The sequence below is a fragment of the Candoia aspera genome, chromosome 1 (assembly GCF_035149785.1).
Source record: "Candoia aspera isolate rCanAsp1 chromosome 1, rCanAsp1.hap2, whole genome shotgun sequence".
Taxonomy (NCBI): domain Eukaryota; kingdom Metazoa; phylum Chordata; class Lepidosauria; order Squamata; family Boidae; genus Candoia; species Candoia aspera.
The window spans coordinates 318,651,594-318,671,533 of NC_086153.1; the positions used below are offsets into that span (position 1 = coordinate 318,651,594).

Sequence of the window (19,940 nt, forward strand, 5' to 3'; positions counted from 1 at the left end):
AGACTTCTTCCTCGTCTCAGCATGGTTCTTGCTTAGTCAGGACGTTTTTAGCCTTCTAATATACAACATGCATTGTTTCATTGCATTTAAAAATATGCTTTGTGCCACAAGTAACTAGCTTTAAATAAAATGTTTCATGCATTTGCTGATCAATAGATTCATTATTTGCAAAACAATCACTGGATTGTTTTCTAAATGAGTTATGTGGTGTAGTGGTTAAGGCAGTGTTTCTCAACCTTGGCAACTTTAAGATGTGTGGACTTCAACTCCCAGAATTCCCCAGCCTGCCAGCCATGTTGGCTGGGGAATTCTGGGAGTTAAAGTCCACACCTTAAAATTGCCAAGGTTGAGAAACATTGGGTTAAGGTGATTAAAACTGAAGTCTACCCTCAGCTATGGAAGCTTACTGGAAGAGTTTGGGCCAGTCACTCTGTTGGTCCAACCTACCTCACAGAATTGTTTCGGGTGAAAAATGGGAGGAGTGAGCATTATGTGCACTACTTTGAGCTCCAGAAGGGTAGGATATAAATTTAATAAATCATTGAATAAACAAGAGAAGACATTGATGGTGCCATGAAGTGGTATGTTTTGCCATAGAATTCATGTCCAACTATGTCCATTCAGTTTTTTTTAATTATATGGGGTTTTTTTTGTCGATGTCTGCTTTATAAACATTAGTGCAATAAATTTAAAGCATTTAACACTTCATTCGTGAGATGAGTTTCTTTTCAAAGCCTGACCCCATAAGCATTTGAGATGAATTGTTTCCGTATGCTTCCTGAAACTATTGTTCTTTTCTGAAAGCTATTGACACTGGCTTAATCTAGAAGGAGGAAGAATTCTTTGGCCAACTTTTCTCCAGGATATTCTCAGGATAAAACTATGGGCTGTAAGAGGATGTTAAAAAAAAACAAATGGGGTTTCTCAAACAGTGAAAATTTTAAAAAGGTCTAATAGCCAATATTTGTAGACCCACAAAGGTTGCCAGGTCCTTCTCTGGCCTAATGAAGTAATCCTAATTGGAGTCTTTTTTGGTTATATACTTGTTTCTGAATGCTGCCAAGCAACAGCTTTCTGGTAAAGTATTTTTGTTTCAATAAGCTTTGCTGTTGATTTCAGTCACACTTACATTAAAAAGAATACCAGTAAGTTTTCAGATAATTAAGACTATAGCTGTGTACACAAATTTCTAGGAATAAGCCTTGTTGAACATAATAGAATGTACTTGTGAGAGATATAGATAGTATCATAAACCTTTTTTCTACTTGTCCTCTGATTTATAGAGGTTTTTCATTACCCTTGTCCATAATATGCATGGGGAATACAACAAAATTATTCCTCCATTATAGAATTCACAAGCCTGTATATACAACAGTAGGCTTATATGTAGAAAAAGTGACATAAACATTGCCCCTAAATGAATTTTACATTATGTTGTTGTTTGGGACAGTCTTATATGTCTGTACAGTACATTTTAATATTTAATAGGCCACAGTTTGCAGTCTCTGAAAAACAAGAATTCAGTATACATTGGTCTTTTCTTAAGGAGAAAAAAACAGTTTGAGGCTGGTGGAAACAGAAATCATCCTTAACCTTTAAATATGTTTGTCATCATTAATATGATGAGTCCATTGAACTGGGTGGCTAATGAATTTAAACAAACAAACAGGCTCTTTAAAGCAGTGTTTCTCAACCTTGGCAGCTTGAAGATGTGTGGACTTCAACTCCCAGAATTTCCCAGCCAGCAAATCTGGGAAAACAACTTTAAAACAACTTTAACTGCTTTAAACTCTGGATTTATTTCTGCGTAAAGTCAGAATTGTTATATTAACTTTTCCCTCTAAATATATGTTTGCAAGGAGAATGATTCTAAAATGTTGAAAGAATGCTCATTCTCTGTCAGTTATATACTGGACTAAAGATTTCACCCTTTTTTTCTATATTTGAACAAGCTTTTGATCTTCAAGAGTCTGATTTGGCGAAGTTTCGTTCCTCCCAAGTTGCTGGGAGAATAATCTTCAAAGCGATCCTCAGCAGCACCATCTGCAGCCCATTATACCTCCTGCCCATTCCCTTCTTTTCAACATCTTTTCAGTTCTCAGCAAATGCAAGACCATTCACAAATTATTCTTTGGAGGAAATAAGGAATTATTTGGTCTATTCATAAGTGCGTGGAGTGAATATAAATCTATGATTGAATTGATTGTTTATGATAAAACATTGAGAGAATTAGTGAATAATACAAGGGCAATGAGAAGTTCTGAATGTGAGACAACTTTCTTTTGTAGTGTCAACAGTGGATTTTGGGGAAAAATAGACATGGAAGGAAAGGAAATAAAGAAATGAGAGTAAAATTAGCATGGCTGCAAGAAAAGAAAGTACAAGTCTTGTCTGAAGAAAGTATTAGAAGAAGATTAATCTCTGGACAGAATGAATGGAAAATGGATGTAAGAAAAGAAGATACGGAAGCTGGTTGGAACACAGTGAAAAGAATGTTGCTAAAAGCCAGAAATGTGTGGAGTTCCAGCAGTGGGAAGTATGAAAAAGGATATTTGATGGAATGATGAAGTGACATAGTCAATTTATTTTTAAAAAATTAAAAAGATGGAATAAAGAAAACGCAGATAAAATAATGATTGCTGCAAAAATTAGGATGAGGCAAAGACTGTATGATGTATTCAGAGAGAAAAAATGTTGTATATTGTATAATGTGTATATGGAGGAAAAGAGAGTTCCAAAATGGTTGCAAAGTCAAAGGAAGCAAGGGATCCTTAAGATCAAAAGAGGCAGAGAAAATGCCAAGCAATTTTGTGGAAATAAATAAAAAATGTTTTGAAAGTCAGTGAAGAGTACTAAACAAGGAGCCACCAACTGGGAATTAATAATGAAAATGGTGGAATTATTGGGATGAAGTAAGGGAATGCTGCAAAGAGTATTTTGGAGATTTATATGGGAATGACAGTAATACGTTGAAGAGGGGAATTGAAATGAATGTGATAAATGTTAGTGTCCAAGAAAAAAATGATGGAAAGGAAATCATAAGTGTTGTTGAGAATGTTGAAAAAAATGGTAAGGCTGCAGGAATAGATGGTATAACTAGAGAAATATTAAAATATTGGTGTGTTTTGCTTGTGGAATAGCTATGCAAGTTGTTTAACATGAGTGAGAAGGCTGCTGATTGAAGGAACACCATTATTGTTCCTCCATGCAAAGAGATAGGTAGCAAGAGTGAATGCACAAGCTGTAGGGGGATTATGACTTTATTAAGTGCTCCTGGGAAAGTGTTCAACAGTTGGAAAGTTTGATGTTGCAAAGTTTATAAAGAGATGATAATAAAATTCAGGAAATGCAGTGTGGCTTTATGCCAGGGAGGAAATGTGGGGACCAGATTTTTGTTCTTCAACAGGTCACTGGGAAATGTATTGACTTGAAAAGTTTATTGTACGTTTGTTGATTTAGAGAAGTGTATGATAAAGTAAATAGGCTACCCTGATGGAATGTTTTACATGAAGGTAGAGTTGAAGGTGGTTGCTGAGTGCAACAAAAACAATATATAAAGTAGCAAACCATGTGTGAGAATAAATTGATTACTTAGTGAATGATTTAGCACTGAGCAAGGAGTCAGAAAAGAATCAGTCCTATCTCCTTGGTTATTTAATATGTTTACAGATAAATGTTGACAGAATGTTGCTGATGGGTGTATTGATTGGGAGTATAAATAAAGAGTCCCTCCTTGGGAGGGAGATGGATGGTGATAAAATTTGATAGATAGATAGATAGATAGATAGATAGATAGATAGATAGATAGATAGATAGATAGATAGACGTGCATCCATGTGTATGCAGATAATGCTGTTCATTGGCTAAGAACCTGATTTTTTTTTAATCCATTCAGTCGTGTCTGATTCTCAGAGACTGCGTGGATAACTCCCTTGCAGTTTTCTTGGCAAGTTTTTTCGGAAGTGGTTTGCCATTGCCGCCTTCCTAGGGCTGAGAGAGTGTGACTGGCCCAAGGTCACCCAGCTGGCTTTGTGCCTAAGATGGGACTAGAACTCCCGGTCTCCTGGTTTCTAGCCTGGTGCCTTCACCACTACAAAGGAATCTGAATAATTTCAGGCAAATATTAGAACGTATGATGTGTTGTGGCCAAAACCTGGCTCACCTAAGCAACCAAATCACTTTGAAGATACAACACAATTTTATTTGCGTGTATACAAGCAATAATACAGTAATTTAATTTGAATAATAAATTTGAATAAATATAATGGACCCCCAGCAAAGCTTTGACACGTTGCTGAGCAGCCATGAGCAAAAGCAGAACCAGGGCTTAGATGCCTTTGGCCCACCACATTGCAAAGCAAGACAAAGGGAAAAAAAGACAGACACCATAGAAATTACAGCGTGATGCTGGAATATTTTAGGTAAACCCGTTTATCCCCTCCTACTAGGTCAGCATGCTAGCCAGGCTACCTTTGAGATATGGACAGTGAATAGAAACCTCCTGGTTTCCTGGGCTCCAGGTTCCTGGCGGAGTCTTCTCCCTGTCATCTCTCAGGGTCTCTTCAGCTTGCTGTGAAGGTTTTCTTACAAGGGCACTTTAAGCAGTTCAGATTTTTTTTGGGGGGGACCTCCTAGGTTTGGTAGTGAATGCAGCTCGTGTGGGTGTGTGGAGGGAGGTACCTTTTACCACCACAGATGAAATGAGGAGTCTCGATCTGAAAATTACATTAAAAACTAAGGTAGTTGTGTTTGACAGGGAAAATAATGAACACAGTGAGCAATTGTAAGCTATACATAAAACTAGAAGAAGTAGGTGACTCGGTGTACCTTGTCAGAATGTTTACTAAAATGAAAAAATTACTGTAAGGGAGAAAATTTAAGAAATAAAAAGGCTGGTAGAAGGTTAATGGGTGGTATGTGGTCTGTTGCATTGGATGAATATCTGTCAAATATTTGTTGTGTGAAGTTATATATAGCATGAACTCTGTGTTCATGCAGTTATATATGTTATATGGGATATGAACAGTATGGTTCATACAATACATTGTTAAACCAGAATGTGGTTTGTTTAGTTTTGGTTTAACGTTTACTTGTTTCTAAACCATGATTTATGACTTGGGTAAATCCAATCAATTGTGTGTTCTTCAGTGAATCATGGTTAAGCATGATGTAGGAAATGAACCAAGACTTAGATTATTTATAGTTTTAGCTATATAGGCCCTAATTTCTTTACAGAGTTACAGCTTTCAGAGTTTCCTGAAAAAGAATTTATATTTAAAAATCAACCTCTTGTGGGGCTGATTGGTTTGTTAGAATTCTGTATTATTTTTCTGGACATTTTTTTATATTCTGTTATTTTAAATTGATACTTTATGCTGCCCAGGGTCATGATGGAGTTAGGCAGCCTATAAATTAAATAAAATACTAAATTTCCAGACCAATGAGTTTAGTTTGACAAATAATGTGGTAGTTTCCAACTGTCTAGATGTCTTCTCTCAAGGCTGTGATTGCATGATCAAGGTTTTTATTTTTGAAACTGGGCACAGTCCTTCTTTGGTGATCTTGTGCACATTATCCTTAGCTTAATTTTTTTCTTTTAAAATTGTCTGTGTCCCGACACACATATACGTGACTTTTTGAAAGAAGAAAGGAAAGCAATCCATGCCAATCCATGCTAATCTCTGGGGAAATTAGTATGAGGGGACATAGAAGAAAATAATAACTAGGTGGTTGGGTGGTTTATATAGAAAAGGGAGAGGCTACAAATTGCCAGTAGGTATAGGCTTATAGGATTGCATTTTAATCTAATAGCAGGGAAGGAGGGACCAACATCTGAGACAGATCAGTGGAAGTCTCCAAAGGAATGATTACTAGCACTTTCTACTTTCTGTATGCCTGAGAATCCTCAACACATAATTGCCTTCTAGATGAGCCAGCCAGATGGCCATGAGAACATTATTGTTGGTTCAGACCAAAGGTCTTTTTCGTCCAACACTATTGTCACAATGAAAAGCCAGATGTCTGTCAGAAGTTCAGAAGCAGGACATGAGTATAAGAGCACCTTTCGCTTTCCAGGAACTGGCAATGAGAGCAGTCATTAGTCAGATAATCTTATCCACCATGAATTGGATCTTTTTAATTATCTTATGGTAGGCAGTTCCATGCTTTAACTATACGGTGTGTGATGGAAAATATCCTATGCTCCCTTCCATGCAACTGCTGCTCATAGTTCATGTCATGTTCTCTATTAACTAGCCTTGGTACTTGCATTTCTCATAAGCCATAGTTACTTATTCCTTATGGAGAGATGTGGTACAAACACAAGGTTTTGAAAGCAAGACAGCCTGTTAATATTAGAGCAGAATAGTGAGACAAAATAATGCTAAAGAAAAGTTGGAGTGTTCCAACAAGTCCTAAAATGCTTTAGGCTGCAGACAAGCAGGTTGGGCTTTGTAAATGATACCCATGTATATTTGTAATCATTCTTTGGATCAGACAGATATATGCTGTGTGTGTGTGGCTCTTGTCCCCTATTTTTCTGAATAGTAGATTGTAACCCTGGACTTAATTCATCAGTTTATTGCAAGGTTGAGCTTTTGAATTTGATGACTTCTATGATAATAAAAGAGGTCAAAAGAAGAGGATAACCAGCAGCAAGATGGACAGACTCAGTTACAATGGCAATGAGCGCACCATTGGAAGACTTGTGTCCTGTTCAGACTATAAGACGGCCGGGCAGACTTACAAAAGGAAGTTCTTTATTAACAACCAACTGTTTGCAACAGAAAAGAGTCCTTATTAATAGGCAATATAATTCAGTCAAGTCCACCCAGGCAGTGGAGGAACGTAAGGCAAGGCTGCCAGGTCAAGAGTAGAAGGAGATTGTGGCAAGACAGCAAGACAGAACTCAGCTAACTCAGTGAAACAGCAAGATGGGTGTGGCTAGAGTGCGTGGCAAGGTGGTAGCTTGAGGATTGATTGCAGGACGTGGCACGAAGGCGAGGCTACGCTTGGCAACGGAGGGTAGACAAGACTGCTAGAGCGACAAGACAAGGCTGGAACGTGGCTGGAACGGCAAGATGAGGCTTGGAACTGGAGGCAAGGCTGGACTCAGCTGGATCAGGATGCGAAGGAGGTAGGTCTGCATCGGTAGAGGGAGCTGGTACTGATTCCGTGTCGGCTACAGGCAAGGCTCCGTTTCCTGGTGAGGATTCTCCTGTCAAAGCTGTTAGCTCAGTGGAACGGTGGTCTCCGGCAGTTTGCTTCTGGCGCTGGTTCCTTTTTATGCGGTCCTTTTCATGCCGTTTCTCCTCTGTAGCCAATCGGGCTACCTTTTGCTTCACGTGCTTCTCTGCTCTCCTCTGTCGCGCACTAATTGGAGGATTCAAACCTCCCTCCAGATTCTGTCCAATCAGTGTCTCCAAATTCTACCACTCTGCTGAGTCACTACTAGTTTCTACTTCCCCAGATCTTCCCTGATAAGTTTTGTTTTCCCATTCTGGCTCAAGATAAGTTTCGTTTTCAGAGTCAAGGTCAGACTCAAACCTCACAACTTGAAAGAATGGGTTAGGGATAGATCATCAAGGAGAAAATCTATCTGTGTGGTTGCTAGGAATTGAGAATGACTTGATGGTACATAATCAATTAATCAATGATAATATATCAAAATGATCTAATAGATTTTGATCTCAGTTTAGAAAGTTTGCCTTTAACTGAGAAACAGTCCTTTCGTGAGAGACGAAGATACAAGAATTGATTCTGTTTCTTTGCTTAAGCAGATAGCTTTACCAACTCCAATAAAGCAGTACCATTTCCTTTCTACGGTTGAACTGTTGTCTACCTACATCAGAAGTAGCGAAGACGGAGAATATAAGACGAAATCAAGAGAACAACTGGTTACAGAGGGATTTAGTTTTCATTGGTTTTTGTACGCACAGTTAAGAGAAAGATTCAAGGTAGATAACAGGACATTTGAGAAGACAGAATTTGAAGTTGAATTACGTACTGCTGAAATTTGAAATGGAGGACAAACAAGTGAAAGAGTGTATGGTAAAATGGGCTAAGCATTTTGGACATATTGTTGGGACAGTGGAAAAACATGTGGTTGAAAGGATTGAAATTCACATTATGTTATAACCTGAAAGGGAATTTTTATAAAGTGATGTACCATTGGCACATGACCCCAGAAAAATTATCTAAAATGTATAAAGATACCTCAAATTTATGTTGGAAATGTGGACAACGTGAAGGGTCATTTTATCATGCTTGGTGGACTTGTAAAAAAGCAGAACATTTTGGGTTGCAATACATAGACTGATACAAAAAATTTTAAAGGCTAAGACTAACTGAAACCAGGACTTTTTTGGGAGGATTAATGGACAGACAATTAGAAAAAAGCCATGCAAGATTATTTTTATATATGATCACTGCTGCAGGACAACTATATGCACAAAAATGGAAAGATTCTGAAATACCCACAATGAAGGAATGGTTGGTGAAGATGCCAGAACTAACAGAGATGGCAAAATTAACTTGTTTGCTTAGAGAAAGATCAGTTACTACATTTATTAGTGATCAGAAACCCCTTATGGACTTTTTGCTAAAAAAGAAAAAAATGAACTGATGATTTATGGATTTAATGTTTAGAAAGCGTAGATTATGGAAAGAACGAAACTTTGATGTAACCTTAGAGAGGGTAAAATATAAATGTATTTATAACTGCTGATAAGATCAGAAGCCACTTCTTTATTTTTCTTTTTTCTTTTTCCTTCTTTTGTCTTTTCTTTATTTCTTTTTCACTTTTCTGTTACTTTTCTCTATTTCTTTTATCTTTAACTTAAAATTTGTGTTGTTCTTACTCTGTGGAAAAACTTCTTTAATAAATTTTTTTTGTGTTTGTGTGTAGTAGGAAAGACCAACACTTTTGGTGTTTAGATGTAGAAATATGATAATAAGTTACTATCTCTTCAATCCCATACTTTCCTCATTCATTTTTGTTATTTTACCACATTTGTCCTTCATTTTTCCTACAAGTGACTGGTTTTATTAACCTCATAAGCATGAGTAACTAGGGAAGTAATTCTAATCACCCAGTAAGTTTCTTGGCTGTAGGTTTTCCACATCTGAGCTAAACATTGCTTCAGAATCTGACCCAGTGCAGATCTCATACTAATAGTAAAGAGAAGAACTTTTCAGCATAGTGTGCAGGTCCTGAAATTATCCTCTTCTAGATCGTATTTGGTGCCCTTTTCTATCTTTGGGATGTCCTGGAACTGCTTCTTCATTGTTTCAGAAATATTTGACACATTTTACTTATCATTTACTACTACGACTGAGATTTTTTCTTTGTTTAGCCTTAGCAGCTTTTTATTTACTGCTACTTTTTTCTGTTTCTTTTACTGTTTTTAATAAAATGCATAACATTTCTGAAATATTTTAATATTGCACTTTAATTTTATTTATGCTTGTACTGTAATCTGTCTATTTTGAATGATGGTGTCTACGTATTCTAAAAATTCAGTTGCAATAGCTTGGAAATTATAGTTGTCTGGTTCAAAGCAGTGTCTTTTCTTTTTCTTTCCCTAGTATCCTTTCATATACGGGCTGATTTTTGCATTCTGCTGGTGTTCTCTGGTTTGCTTTAGCCGAATATACATGGGGATGCATTCAGTTCTGGTAAGAAAAAGTTATATATTCTAAAAACTACTTTAACATGACGTACTGGTCTTACTGTATTGTATAATGTTCTGAAAAATCATGTCAATTTAAACTCTGGTGTAGTGTAAAAGGTAATGCTGTCCCTTACAGCAACTTGTAGGCTCAGCCATGCTTGGTCATTTGGTAATGAAAATGATAGGAAGGAGTAAATCCACCCAGAAGGCAGGGCTAACTGTCTTGCCATTCTGTAAAGCAGTGTTTCTCAAACTTGTTAACTTTAAGATGTGTGGACTTCCCCAGCCAGTTAAAGTTGCCAAGTTTGAAAACACAGCTATAGAGACTAAGCCCTCCTCCCCAATCTTAGCTCTATCTTCTTCTGAAGAGGAAGCACTTTTCCCCTTTGGCTCCATTTCAAGGCTGAAGGTCCAAAACTCCAGATGTGGCTGTTTGATGCTCCATTTGTGGAGTAGATTGGCAGAAAGCAACCATGCTGACCATGATTAGGCTGCAGACTCCTGCAGGATATTTTCCCTCCAGACCAACAAGTTGTGTTGCCATGAGCAGGGAAACCCATGTTCCTTCCTGTTGTGGACTTCTTTTCAACCTCTGGCCAGAGTTCCCCCTTTTTTCCCGTCACAGCCCAGAACAACCCATTGCATAGCAGGTGGCAGCACCTACCTGAACTTGGCTGATCTTGAAAAAGCTAGACAGGGTTGGATCTGGTTAGCCTTTTGTGGGACCATCAGAAAATCCCAGCATTGGGACTAGGTTGAGAAGTGAGGAAGAAAAGGCACTGACAACCTCTCTTGTGTTGTTGCTGAGAACAATACATGAGCTCAACTTGAAGGAGTCTTTGCTTTTACCACAGATCAATGACTGATATTTCATCAACTTCAGAAGTCTACTCAACTTATTTGTTTCCCTGAATTAAAGAAGCTTAAAATAGCCAAAACCTTGAGCACAGGCACATATACTACAGACTTAATCCTTGATAACATGTGTGCATGCATACCACACACATGCACTCACACTTCAGATAATTTATATAGAGAGGGCAATTTATATAGAGAGTGGGCATGCTATGGACCCCATCGATAAGAATTCCATCTGGCGGGGTCCAGGAGGCAGGCCTTCTCTGTAGTAGCGCCCGTCCTTTGGAACATCTTGCCCTCGGAGGTGAGATTAGCCCCATCGCTCCTAGCCTTCCGGAGGAAGTTGAAGACTTGACTCTGCCACTGGGCTTGGGGCAGGGAGGAGAATAGTCATACTTGGGGCTGGCTAGTGCCTTGAAGTGCCCCTCCTATACAATGACTGAATGAGACCACAGCCGTCTGGATTTTATTATATTTGGTAGCTCTGGGAAATTGTTTTATAGTGTGTTTTATATTGAAATTTTATTATATATTTATTGTTTTATATTGTAAACTGCCCAGAGTCCCTCCGGTCGGAGGAGATGGGCGGTGACAAATTTGATAGATAGATAGATAGATAAATAAATAAATAAATAAATAAAATTTATAAATATTTATACAATAATTTATAATCTTGAGTTTGTTTCCTTTTCTAGGCCATTTTGAGATGTAGTCCTAAACTTAATAGTCACAGTCATTCCATCTCCTTCTCACAGGGATAATTTATGTGTTAACAGGTTATTTAATCTTTTCTGTCATTTGGGGCAGAAATGGTGTGTGCTGACTGGATTATTGTTTGCAAGTGCCTTTTTTTTCCCAGTGTATTATATTCCCACTCCTCCCATTTTCTAAAAGCAGGTAGACCATAATAACAATTTCCCTTCCTCTTCAAAGAGGGACAAAAGTGAAAGATGATACTAAAAATGTGCTAGATCTGACTGGAGCTGTGAAGAAAAAAGAACCAGAAAAGATTCCTGCAATGTATCCCTGTGGGAGAGCCAAGAGGTAGCAGTTCAGAACATTGTTGATTCTCCTTTCCAAACATCCTTCCTTCCTGGTCACGTGGCTCAGGGGAGCATCTGCAACCTGCCCTTACGTAGGCAGCCAGGGAGATGACCTTGGAGAAGGATTCCAGGGGCTGTTAAGGAAACAGGTGCAGAAGAAATATGTGTTAAATCCAGAGAGGCATGAAATTATTGCAAAGAGATTCAGAGACTGACACCCACCCCCTGCCCCCAGGCTATTAAAGGGTAGCCGCAGGCAGACTTGCATGTTTCTGTTACAGCCCATCTCAATCAAGTATAGTTTTAGTCATCCTGTGGAGTCTATTTCCTGATCTAGTCTACCTTGAAGGGCTGATAGCCCTTTACTTCCCAGTGCACATACATCCATAAACACACTCAAGTGCAACCTTAGGGGAGAGCAGAAATACGCACATAGATGCAACACACTTCTTCGTTACACAGAAGAAAATGTGGGACCTCTTCTGGAAACTGCTTTTAAAAAGGTTGGAAAGAATTCCAGGAATCAGGCTCTGCATGCTTTCCTTATTCGGTTTGTATATGAATAGCAAAGAGAAATTTAAAATTTATATGTCATTTTGAAAAATATGATTCCTCAGCTTGATGTAGTTTTTGTACATAAAGTTGCCTTGCTCATTTTGTCCACAAAGTTTGTCTGGCTCATTTTGTCTTTGAATTAAACTATTAATTCAAATTAATCTATTTAATCTAGGTATTTTGCAGCTACTCTCTGCAATTCTTCTGGAGGAGTGTTTCTCAGCCTTGGCAACTTCAAGCTGTGTGGACTTCAACACCCAGAATTCCCCAGCCAGCAAGCAAATCCAGCTTCTCCCACTGACTTTGCTTGTTGGAAGGTTGAGAAACAGTGTTCGGAAGGCACAGTTTCTTCCTACTGCTTCTTTGTTCTCATTTGATGTTCTGGGGCTCTTGCAGGTTTCCTTCCTCAAATAAACATAGCCCCTTTTCTGTCATGAGCTGGTGGGCAGCCAGGGACTGCAGCACATGCTCTGTTCTTTGAGTAACTGTGTCATTAGAGGAAATAAACCTGCCTAGATCTACCAATGTTGAGATTTCTCATGATAACTAAAGACATGACATGGTTGAGATTATTTAAGTTTTGTGCAGGAAATTATTTTCAGAGGTGTGGAAGCTCCATTGTCATCTTGTCCTACAAATACTTCATTTATCTGAATAATTAGCATTACAGATAATCCTCAACTTATGACCACAATTGGGACTGGAATGTCTGTTGCTAAGCAAGGTGGTTGTTAAGTGAGTTGTGCCCGATTTTACGACCTGTTTTGCCACAGCCGTTAAGCGAATCACCACGGACATTAAGTGAATCACATGGTTAAGCGAATCCAGCTTCTCCCACTGACTTTGCTTGTTGGAAGTCAGCTGGGAAGGTTGCAAATGGCGATCATGTGACCCCAGGGTGCTGCAACCATTGTATATACATGCCAGTTGCCAAGTGCCTGAATTTTGATTGTGCGACCGCAGGGACGCTGCAACAGTCGTAAGTGTGAGGGCTGTTTGTAAGTCCCTTTGTTCAGTGCCGTTGTAACTTTGAACAGTTGCTAAACAAATGGTTGTAAGTCGAGGACTACCTGTACTATTCTGGCCCAGTAACTGTCAGGTACTGTTGACACTAACATCTTCCTCCAAAAGAGCACATAATTGTTCCTTGTTGGGAAAGCATATGTTTTCCCATAATGAACACGAGCAGACAGTGTAACCTGTTTGTCCCTCCTTTGTTTTTAGTATGTAATGTCAGAACCGTTTCTAAATAATTTTCTGGGAAATGTAGTTTGAATATATCTAATTTATATTCAATAAAACTGTCATAATTCTTAAAATGTTAATCAATTTTTTCCTATCTCTTGCAACAGGATGTTATTGCTGGATTTTTTTATGCTATTCTCATCTTGGCAGTCTTCCTTCCAGCTGTGGATCTGGTTGATAATTTCAACTTAACTTTCAGATATGCACCACTAATCATTGTGAGTCTTCACCTTGCCTTGGGGGTGTTTTCCTTCACTCTAGACACCTGGAGCACATCCCGAGGAGATACGGCTCAAATCCTGGGCTGCGGTGCCGGAATTGCCTGTGCCTCCCATGCTAGCTACATGCTGAATCTAATGCCAGATCCCTCGCAAGAAATGCTTCCATTTGTTCCCTCCCTCACCATAAAACTCTTTGGAAAGTCTGCACTGCGATTATTGATTGGATTAGTATTTCTTTTGCTAGTCAGAATGATCATGAAGAAGGTGACCATCCCGCTGGCCTGTAAAGTCTTCGGTGTTCCTTGTGCAGATATTCGAGAAGCCCGACAGCACATGGAGGTTGAACTGCCCTATCGCTATGTTACTTATGGAACGATAGGATTCTCAGTGGGTTTCTTGGTTCCTTCCTTATTTTGCATAATGGGACTATCCTGATGTGTTTTCTTCATCTGGAAAGAGGGATGGACAGTTGACCAATGGGAGAGATGGTATACCATTTGAGGAGTGCTATGGTATTGCCTCTGCTAAAATAATATGTGGCAGGCAGTGAGCTCAAATCTTGGCTACTGGTTAAAAACCTTGTAGATTCAGGTCCTTGAGAAATGCCATGTCTATTCTTACCATTGTAACAACATTATAAACATCATGTGGGTTTAGGTGTATGCATAAATACAGTTGCTGCACCATTTTCTCTTTATGTTAAAACTATTATGTTTACAGCTGATCCAGAAGCTCTGTCTATGGTCAATTAAAGCCGTGTCATATCCCTGGACTGCAGATGGCTAGATGTAATGAAAAAGCTTTTTTCCATTTACATATACAGTCCCATTCTTTTACATGGGAAAATGATTAGTAAAAATAAACATTTTCCGTTCTGTAACGTAAAACTTAAATTGGGGTTTGCCCACTTTAATCCAGATTCTAATACTGTTTTAATGGATATTTTTAAGTGCAATATAAGTTGTTGGAAGAATTTTTTTTGCTGATTCTCTTTATTTTTTAATTAGGCATTCATTATATCCAAAATTAATACAATGTTAAATTACTTTTTTTTTCCAACATAAATTTTCTTGAGTTCAAATGAAGTCATATTCTTAACAATGGTGGCTTTAATAAGAAACATATAATGGACTTGTATTTTGCACTGTATTTCTCATGCTATTAGACTGATTAGCAAAAAGGGTTCTCTGTTGTCCATTTTGTTTGGAAACTCACATAATAATCAAATGTATTATTATGGTAGCAATTACATCTAAGGCCATGTAGCCTATTTCTTACCATGGACATGCTGACTAGAAAAAAAACTAGTGAAGGAAAGGAATTATTTTTCTCATCTGACATGGTCTTTGTTGTCCTAGAGATCTTTGGAGATCAGCAGGTTATGTAAAAGAAAGGTGTACAGGAGGAGGAAGACCAGAAACAAGAGCATATTCTCTTATATGTCTGATTTTTATGATACCAGCAAAACTAAAACACTTTTCACATGTATCTAGAATGTACAGTGAGTACATGTGGGAAATGGGTGAGTTCTGCTCCAGTTTATGTGTTGTTTACATAGTTCTTAAAAGGTTTCCCTTGACATTAAGTCCAGTCGTGTCCAACTCTAGGGGGCGGTGCACATCTCCGTTTCAAAGCCGAAGAGCCGGCGTTTGTCTGTAGACACTTCCTCTGTGGTCATGTGGCTGGCATGACTACACGGAATGCCGTTACCTGCCCGCCGAAGTGGTACCTATTAATCTACTCACATTTGCATGTTTTCAAACTGCTAGGTTGGCAGGAGCTGGGACTAGCAACGGGAGCTCACCCCGTCATGCGGATTCGAACCGCCGACCTTCCGATCGGCAAGCTCAGCGGTTTAACCCACAGCGCCACCGCATCCCCTACATAGTTCTTATGCACATGTAAACTGCATTAATGGACATCTCTACTAGGGCTACACAGCAATCCAGATTCAGAGGGTAAAAGATGATTTGTTGCATGTGGGACGTGCATGGAGGACCCAATGGAAACCCATTAAATCAAATGCACCTTTTTCTGGGATTACACAGCATCTGCAAAAGGCATTTGGGTGACCCCGGAAATGACACAGTGTTTTGAATTGTTCTGGACAGGCACTTCAAATCCTGTTTTGCTTTTTGAATCTATAGTGCTGCACAGACCTCATCCCTATTCCCAGCTGTCCAAAAAGTGCCTACTTGTGTATAGTGTACACATGGAACATACAGATATGCAAATGGCCGTGTATAGATTATTGGGTAAAGGCAAAATTTGCTGTTGCTATCATATTCTTACCCAGTGTTTCTCGACCTTGGTAACTTTAAGATGTGTGGATTTGAATTCTGGGAATTCAAGTCCACACATCTTAAAGTTACCAAGGTCGAGAAACACTGTTCTTACCTATAGATGTTCACAGTACATCCAGTTGTGTAAATGAAGGGTGATTGAGCCTTTGAAAAGGGTAGTATTACTCATTGCAGAAACCTGTTTTGTATTCCTCTGGGAACCCTTCACAACCATAAATTTGCTTTTGGTTATACTTTTGCAATTCATAAAGGACTCAGAAGATTAAATCATTTTTCTATTAATTTAATTTCAGTTGGGCCATAGGATTTGCAAAATTGCTTTATATGTGGTATGCAGTCTAATGTAGGCAGTGTTTCCTTTTGCACAGAATGCAACAGTCAGCTCTTGTTAGGTCTCAGCCAAAAGGCTGGAAATGAATCGGGAGCTTGTATTTTAATAATACATCAGAACTCTCAAATACTGCAAACATTCTCCAGAACAATTAAACAAATTGAATGTGCAGGAATTAATGTCTGTGTGTTGGGATGTGGAAGGGATACACATGTTGCTTTTATCCCAGAGTCTGTAATTTATAATAAAAAAGAGCCCAGGAGCACAAGGCGCTATTAAAGTATTGAACTACCCTCCCTGGATGCTAGGCGCCATGCACTCAGCGGTACGCAGATAAAAAGGAATTATGATTATTCTCCAATGTGTAGAAGTATATACATCTAGTTGTAGTTACTTGGCTTTGTTTTCCTGCCATAGTCTCAAATAAGGCATGGATATTTTGTCGTATTTTTGAAATGCTGCTAAGTTCATTAGTTCTTTGGGAAAAGGAAAATGTTCCATTTTGCCTGGCCTCATTCTTCTATAGAGGAAACCGGAACACTGGATCTTTTGTATCACCAAAGCCCTTCTCTTTTTTTGCACTGTCTTTCCACAGTATTTATGTTCAGTTACAACAAATATCCGTTATCTTCTTATATGTGCATTTGGCATTTGCACTCTGATAATGTGTTGTTACAAATGTAGTCCAGAATATTGGCTTGGACACACAGAACTTAAACTAATTTCATGACACCAGGAGGATGGATTTTTTTTCCTCGATCATAATTACTGCTACCATCATGGTAAGGCTCAGGAGCATCTGGGGCGGGGAGGCAGGGGAAGGGAGCAGGGAAACAGGTGTTAAAATCTGCAAGACTGTCATGCCCACCATCTCACAGCTTTTGACCAAAATTGAGGTGAGATCTAAAGGCAGTTTGATATTGATCAGGGCTTACTATTTAAAGCTTCCAAAACTAAAAGAAAAGGATGCATGAACCTAAGCAGGTCTCTGAATTATAAAAAATACTCAGTACTGGTACATTTTCTTCTACAATTCTATCCAGACACCGAGTTACTTCTGATTATGCACACATTAGTTCCCCCAACTAGTATAGATTTTATGTTATAGTATAGTTTCAGAAGAAAAAGAGTTTCAGAAGAAATTGGGTAATTATTATTTTTTTTGCATAAAATTGACAGTTCTCATCAGCCACTGGAAAACAGAAGTTCTTTTTTCACATTCCTAAAAATGCAATTAATCTTAAAGCACAAAAATTCAATTTTTTAAATTACATTCTCATTTATTGTCATGCTTTTTAAAAACAAAAAATGTTAAGAAAAATTTGTAGATTTGAATGACTGTTGTAAGTAACTTGCAATTTTGGGTGGGATTTATTTTTTGGATTGCTTAGCACTATTATAACTAATACAGAAAGAAACATTTTTGCTGAAAGAGTTTATTTCATTGGGTATATATTTTAATGAACATATCATTGTCTCCAAAGTTTTAAAAACATGCACTGTAGCTTATTCTATTATCATGGTATAGTATTTTTTTATGCTATCTTTAGGTGAAATTAAATACCACATTGATATTTTACATTTATTTTGTGTTATTTTGCTGAACTTGAAAACCCATCAAATAATCAAGTACATATATATGATTTGAAAATGAATAGAGTCCGTATTTTAAAATGTTTGGCTGTTCATAGGAACGTATTCTGGTTTGAGTAGGATTAGTGCAGAAATGTGACCAGTCATGCTAAAATATTGCACTGCAGTAGGCTACTGCTGCAAGAAGAATTGGCCCATCGCTCAGCGTGACAGCATGCGCCTTCCAAATGGAAGATTCCACATTCAACCCCTGGCATCTCTATGCAACGCTGGGGGAAAAAAAATCATTGTCTAAAACACTGTCTAAAACAGTGTTTCTCAACCTCAGCAACTTTAAGACGTGTGGACTTCAGCTCCCAGAATTCCCCAGCCAGCAAGGCTGGCTGGGGATTTCTGGGAGCTGAAGTCCACACGTCTAAAAGTTGCTGAGGTTGAGAAACACTGGTCTAAAAGCATGGAGATGTGTTGCCAGTCATTGCAGGGAATTTCAGTCCTGCAAAGAGCCCAGCACATTTAGGAAAGGATAGATTAATGAACTAACATGGTTAAAAAACACAACACAACACTGTGTGTGCATGTATGCCTGCCTTGTATTCTTATTTTAATCTTTTTCCCATACATTTATCAGTGTGAAACCAAAGCTATTACTTTTATTGTTTTTACCTGTTTAAAAATATTTCATAAAATATCCTTTGACTGCAGCAGATCTGAATGGAAAAGAATCTCTCCACCCCTGGAAACTTATTTATTTATTTTACAATACTGTGCCAGCATCATATGGATTAATTTCTAAGAGTCAATGCTCTCACTTACTACTGCTGTTTCTGGGCTTGCTCCCCTTTTGGTTCCTCTCTGTATTAATAGCTCAGAAGTGGGAATGTCCCACCTTATTTGCAAGATCAGTTATGGTTTTCAAACTATTGACACTTTTGATTTCCCAGGAAGATCAAGTGTCAAACAAGTTAACTGAAAAAACAAAAACTGCATGTCACTATTTGAACAAGACAGCATGAGACTCAACAGGTCCTTTTGTTGTTTATTCACTTAGTTGCTTCCGACTCTTCGTGACTTCATGGACCAGCCCACGCCAGAGCTTCCTGTTAGTCACAACCCCCAGCTCCCCCAAGAATGAGTCCATCACCTCTAGAAGGAATGATATTAAAGGCAAAACTGAAGTACTTTGGCCACATAGTGAGAAGACAGGACACCCTGGAGAAGATGCTGATGCTAGGGAGAGTGGAGGGCAAAAGGAAGAGGGGCCGACCAAGGGCAAGGTGGATGGATGATATTCTAGAGGTGATGGACTCAACAGGTCCTAGCACACAGAATTATTTTGACAGTCATCTCGTGTACCCCTCTTGTCACTGGAGAAATGTAGATCTCTCTAATATATGGTTCTGCTGCTGCTTAAATACCTCCATTATGAAAGAAAGTCTGCTCCATTGCTAAGCAGCTGTTGCTTCAGGACAGTTCTAATGTTTTGCCAAACCTGCTTTCAGCCCTTTATTCTATTCCTGCCCTTTAGAGCAAGTCATGTTGCATAAGTTCCACAAAGGGAATGTAAGAATCAACTTGAAATAGTTCCCTCTAGAAATTAATCTGAGTTGCATTTGATGAGAGGCTTTTTTTAATGGCAATTTAGGAGTGATGACAGTAGAAAACCTTTTGCTTACTGAGTGAAAAACCAAGTGGGTGTTGGAAACTTCCAGTCTACAGCAGATGGGACAGAAGTGCAGGATGCCAAAATATTCCAACCAAACTTCTCTGTACAGATGTCAGTCACTTTATTCAATTCAATTCAATTCATTGATGGGGTTCAGATGGTAACACTTTTTCTGGGACTCCACCCCCTGGAAAAACTAGTACACAGGGATGGGGGATTGCAAGTAGCAGCACAAGTGTGGCCTTGCCTGTTCTTGGAAGCTGAGCAGAAATAGGTCTATTTAATACTTGATTGGGAGACTATCACAAAATTGTAGGGCTGTAAACTGGATAGAGAAGTTGGAAAACATCTCAGAAGACAGCCACATCAAATCCATTTCTTATTGCTAAGCAAATTATATGGGGGTGTTTACGCAGAGCCCAGGAGTGTTGCTAAAAGACCATACCCTGAAGAAGTC

The 19,940-nt window shown here is 38.6% G+C and overlaps 1 protein-coding gene across 1 annotated transcript in view; it reads left to right on the forward strand.

Annotated features, from left to right (window-relative positions):
* Positions 1 to 17,806, forward strand: part of SGPP1 (sphingosine-1-phosphate phosphatase 1) — a 28,814-nt gene extending 11,008 nt beyond the window's left edge. Inside the window, exons 2-3 of the mRNA XM_063290436.1 lie at positions 9,586 to 9,675; positions 13,480 to 17,806. Of these exons, the coding sequence (XP_063146506.1) occupies positions 9,586 to 9,675; positions 13,480 to 14,028 (639 nt within the window). The 3' untranslated portion in view covers positions 14,029 to 17,806. The remainder of the gene's footprint in view (positions 1 to 9,585; positions 9,676 to 13,479) is intronic.
* Positions 17,807 to 19,940: the final 2,134 nt, after the last annotated feature.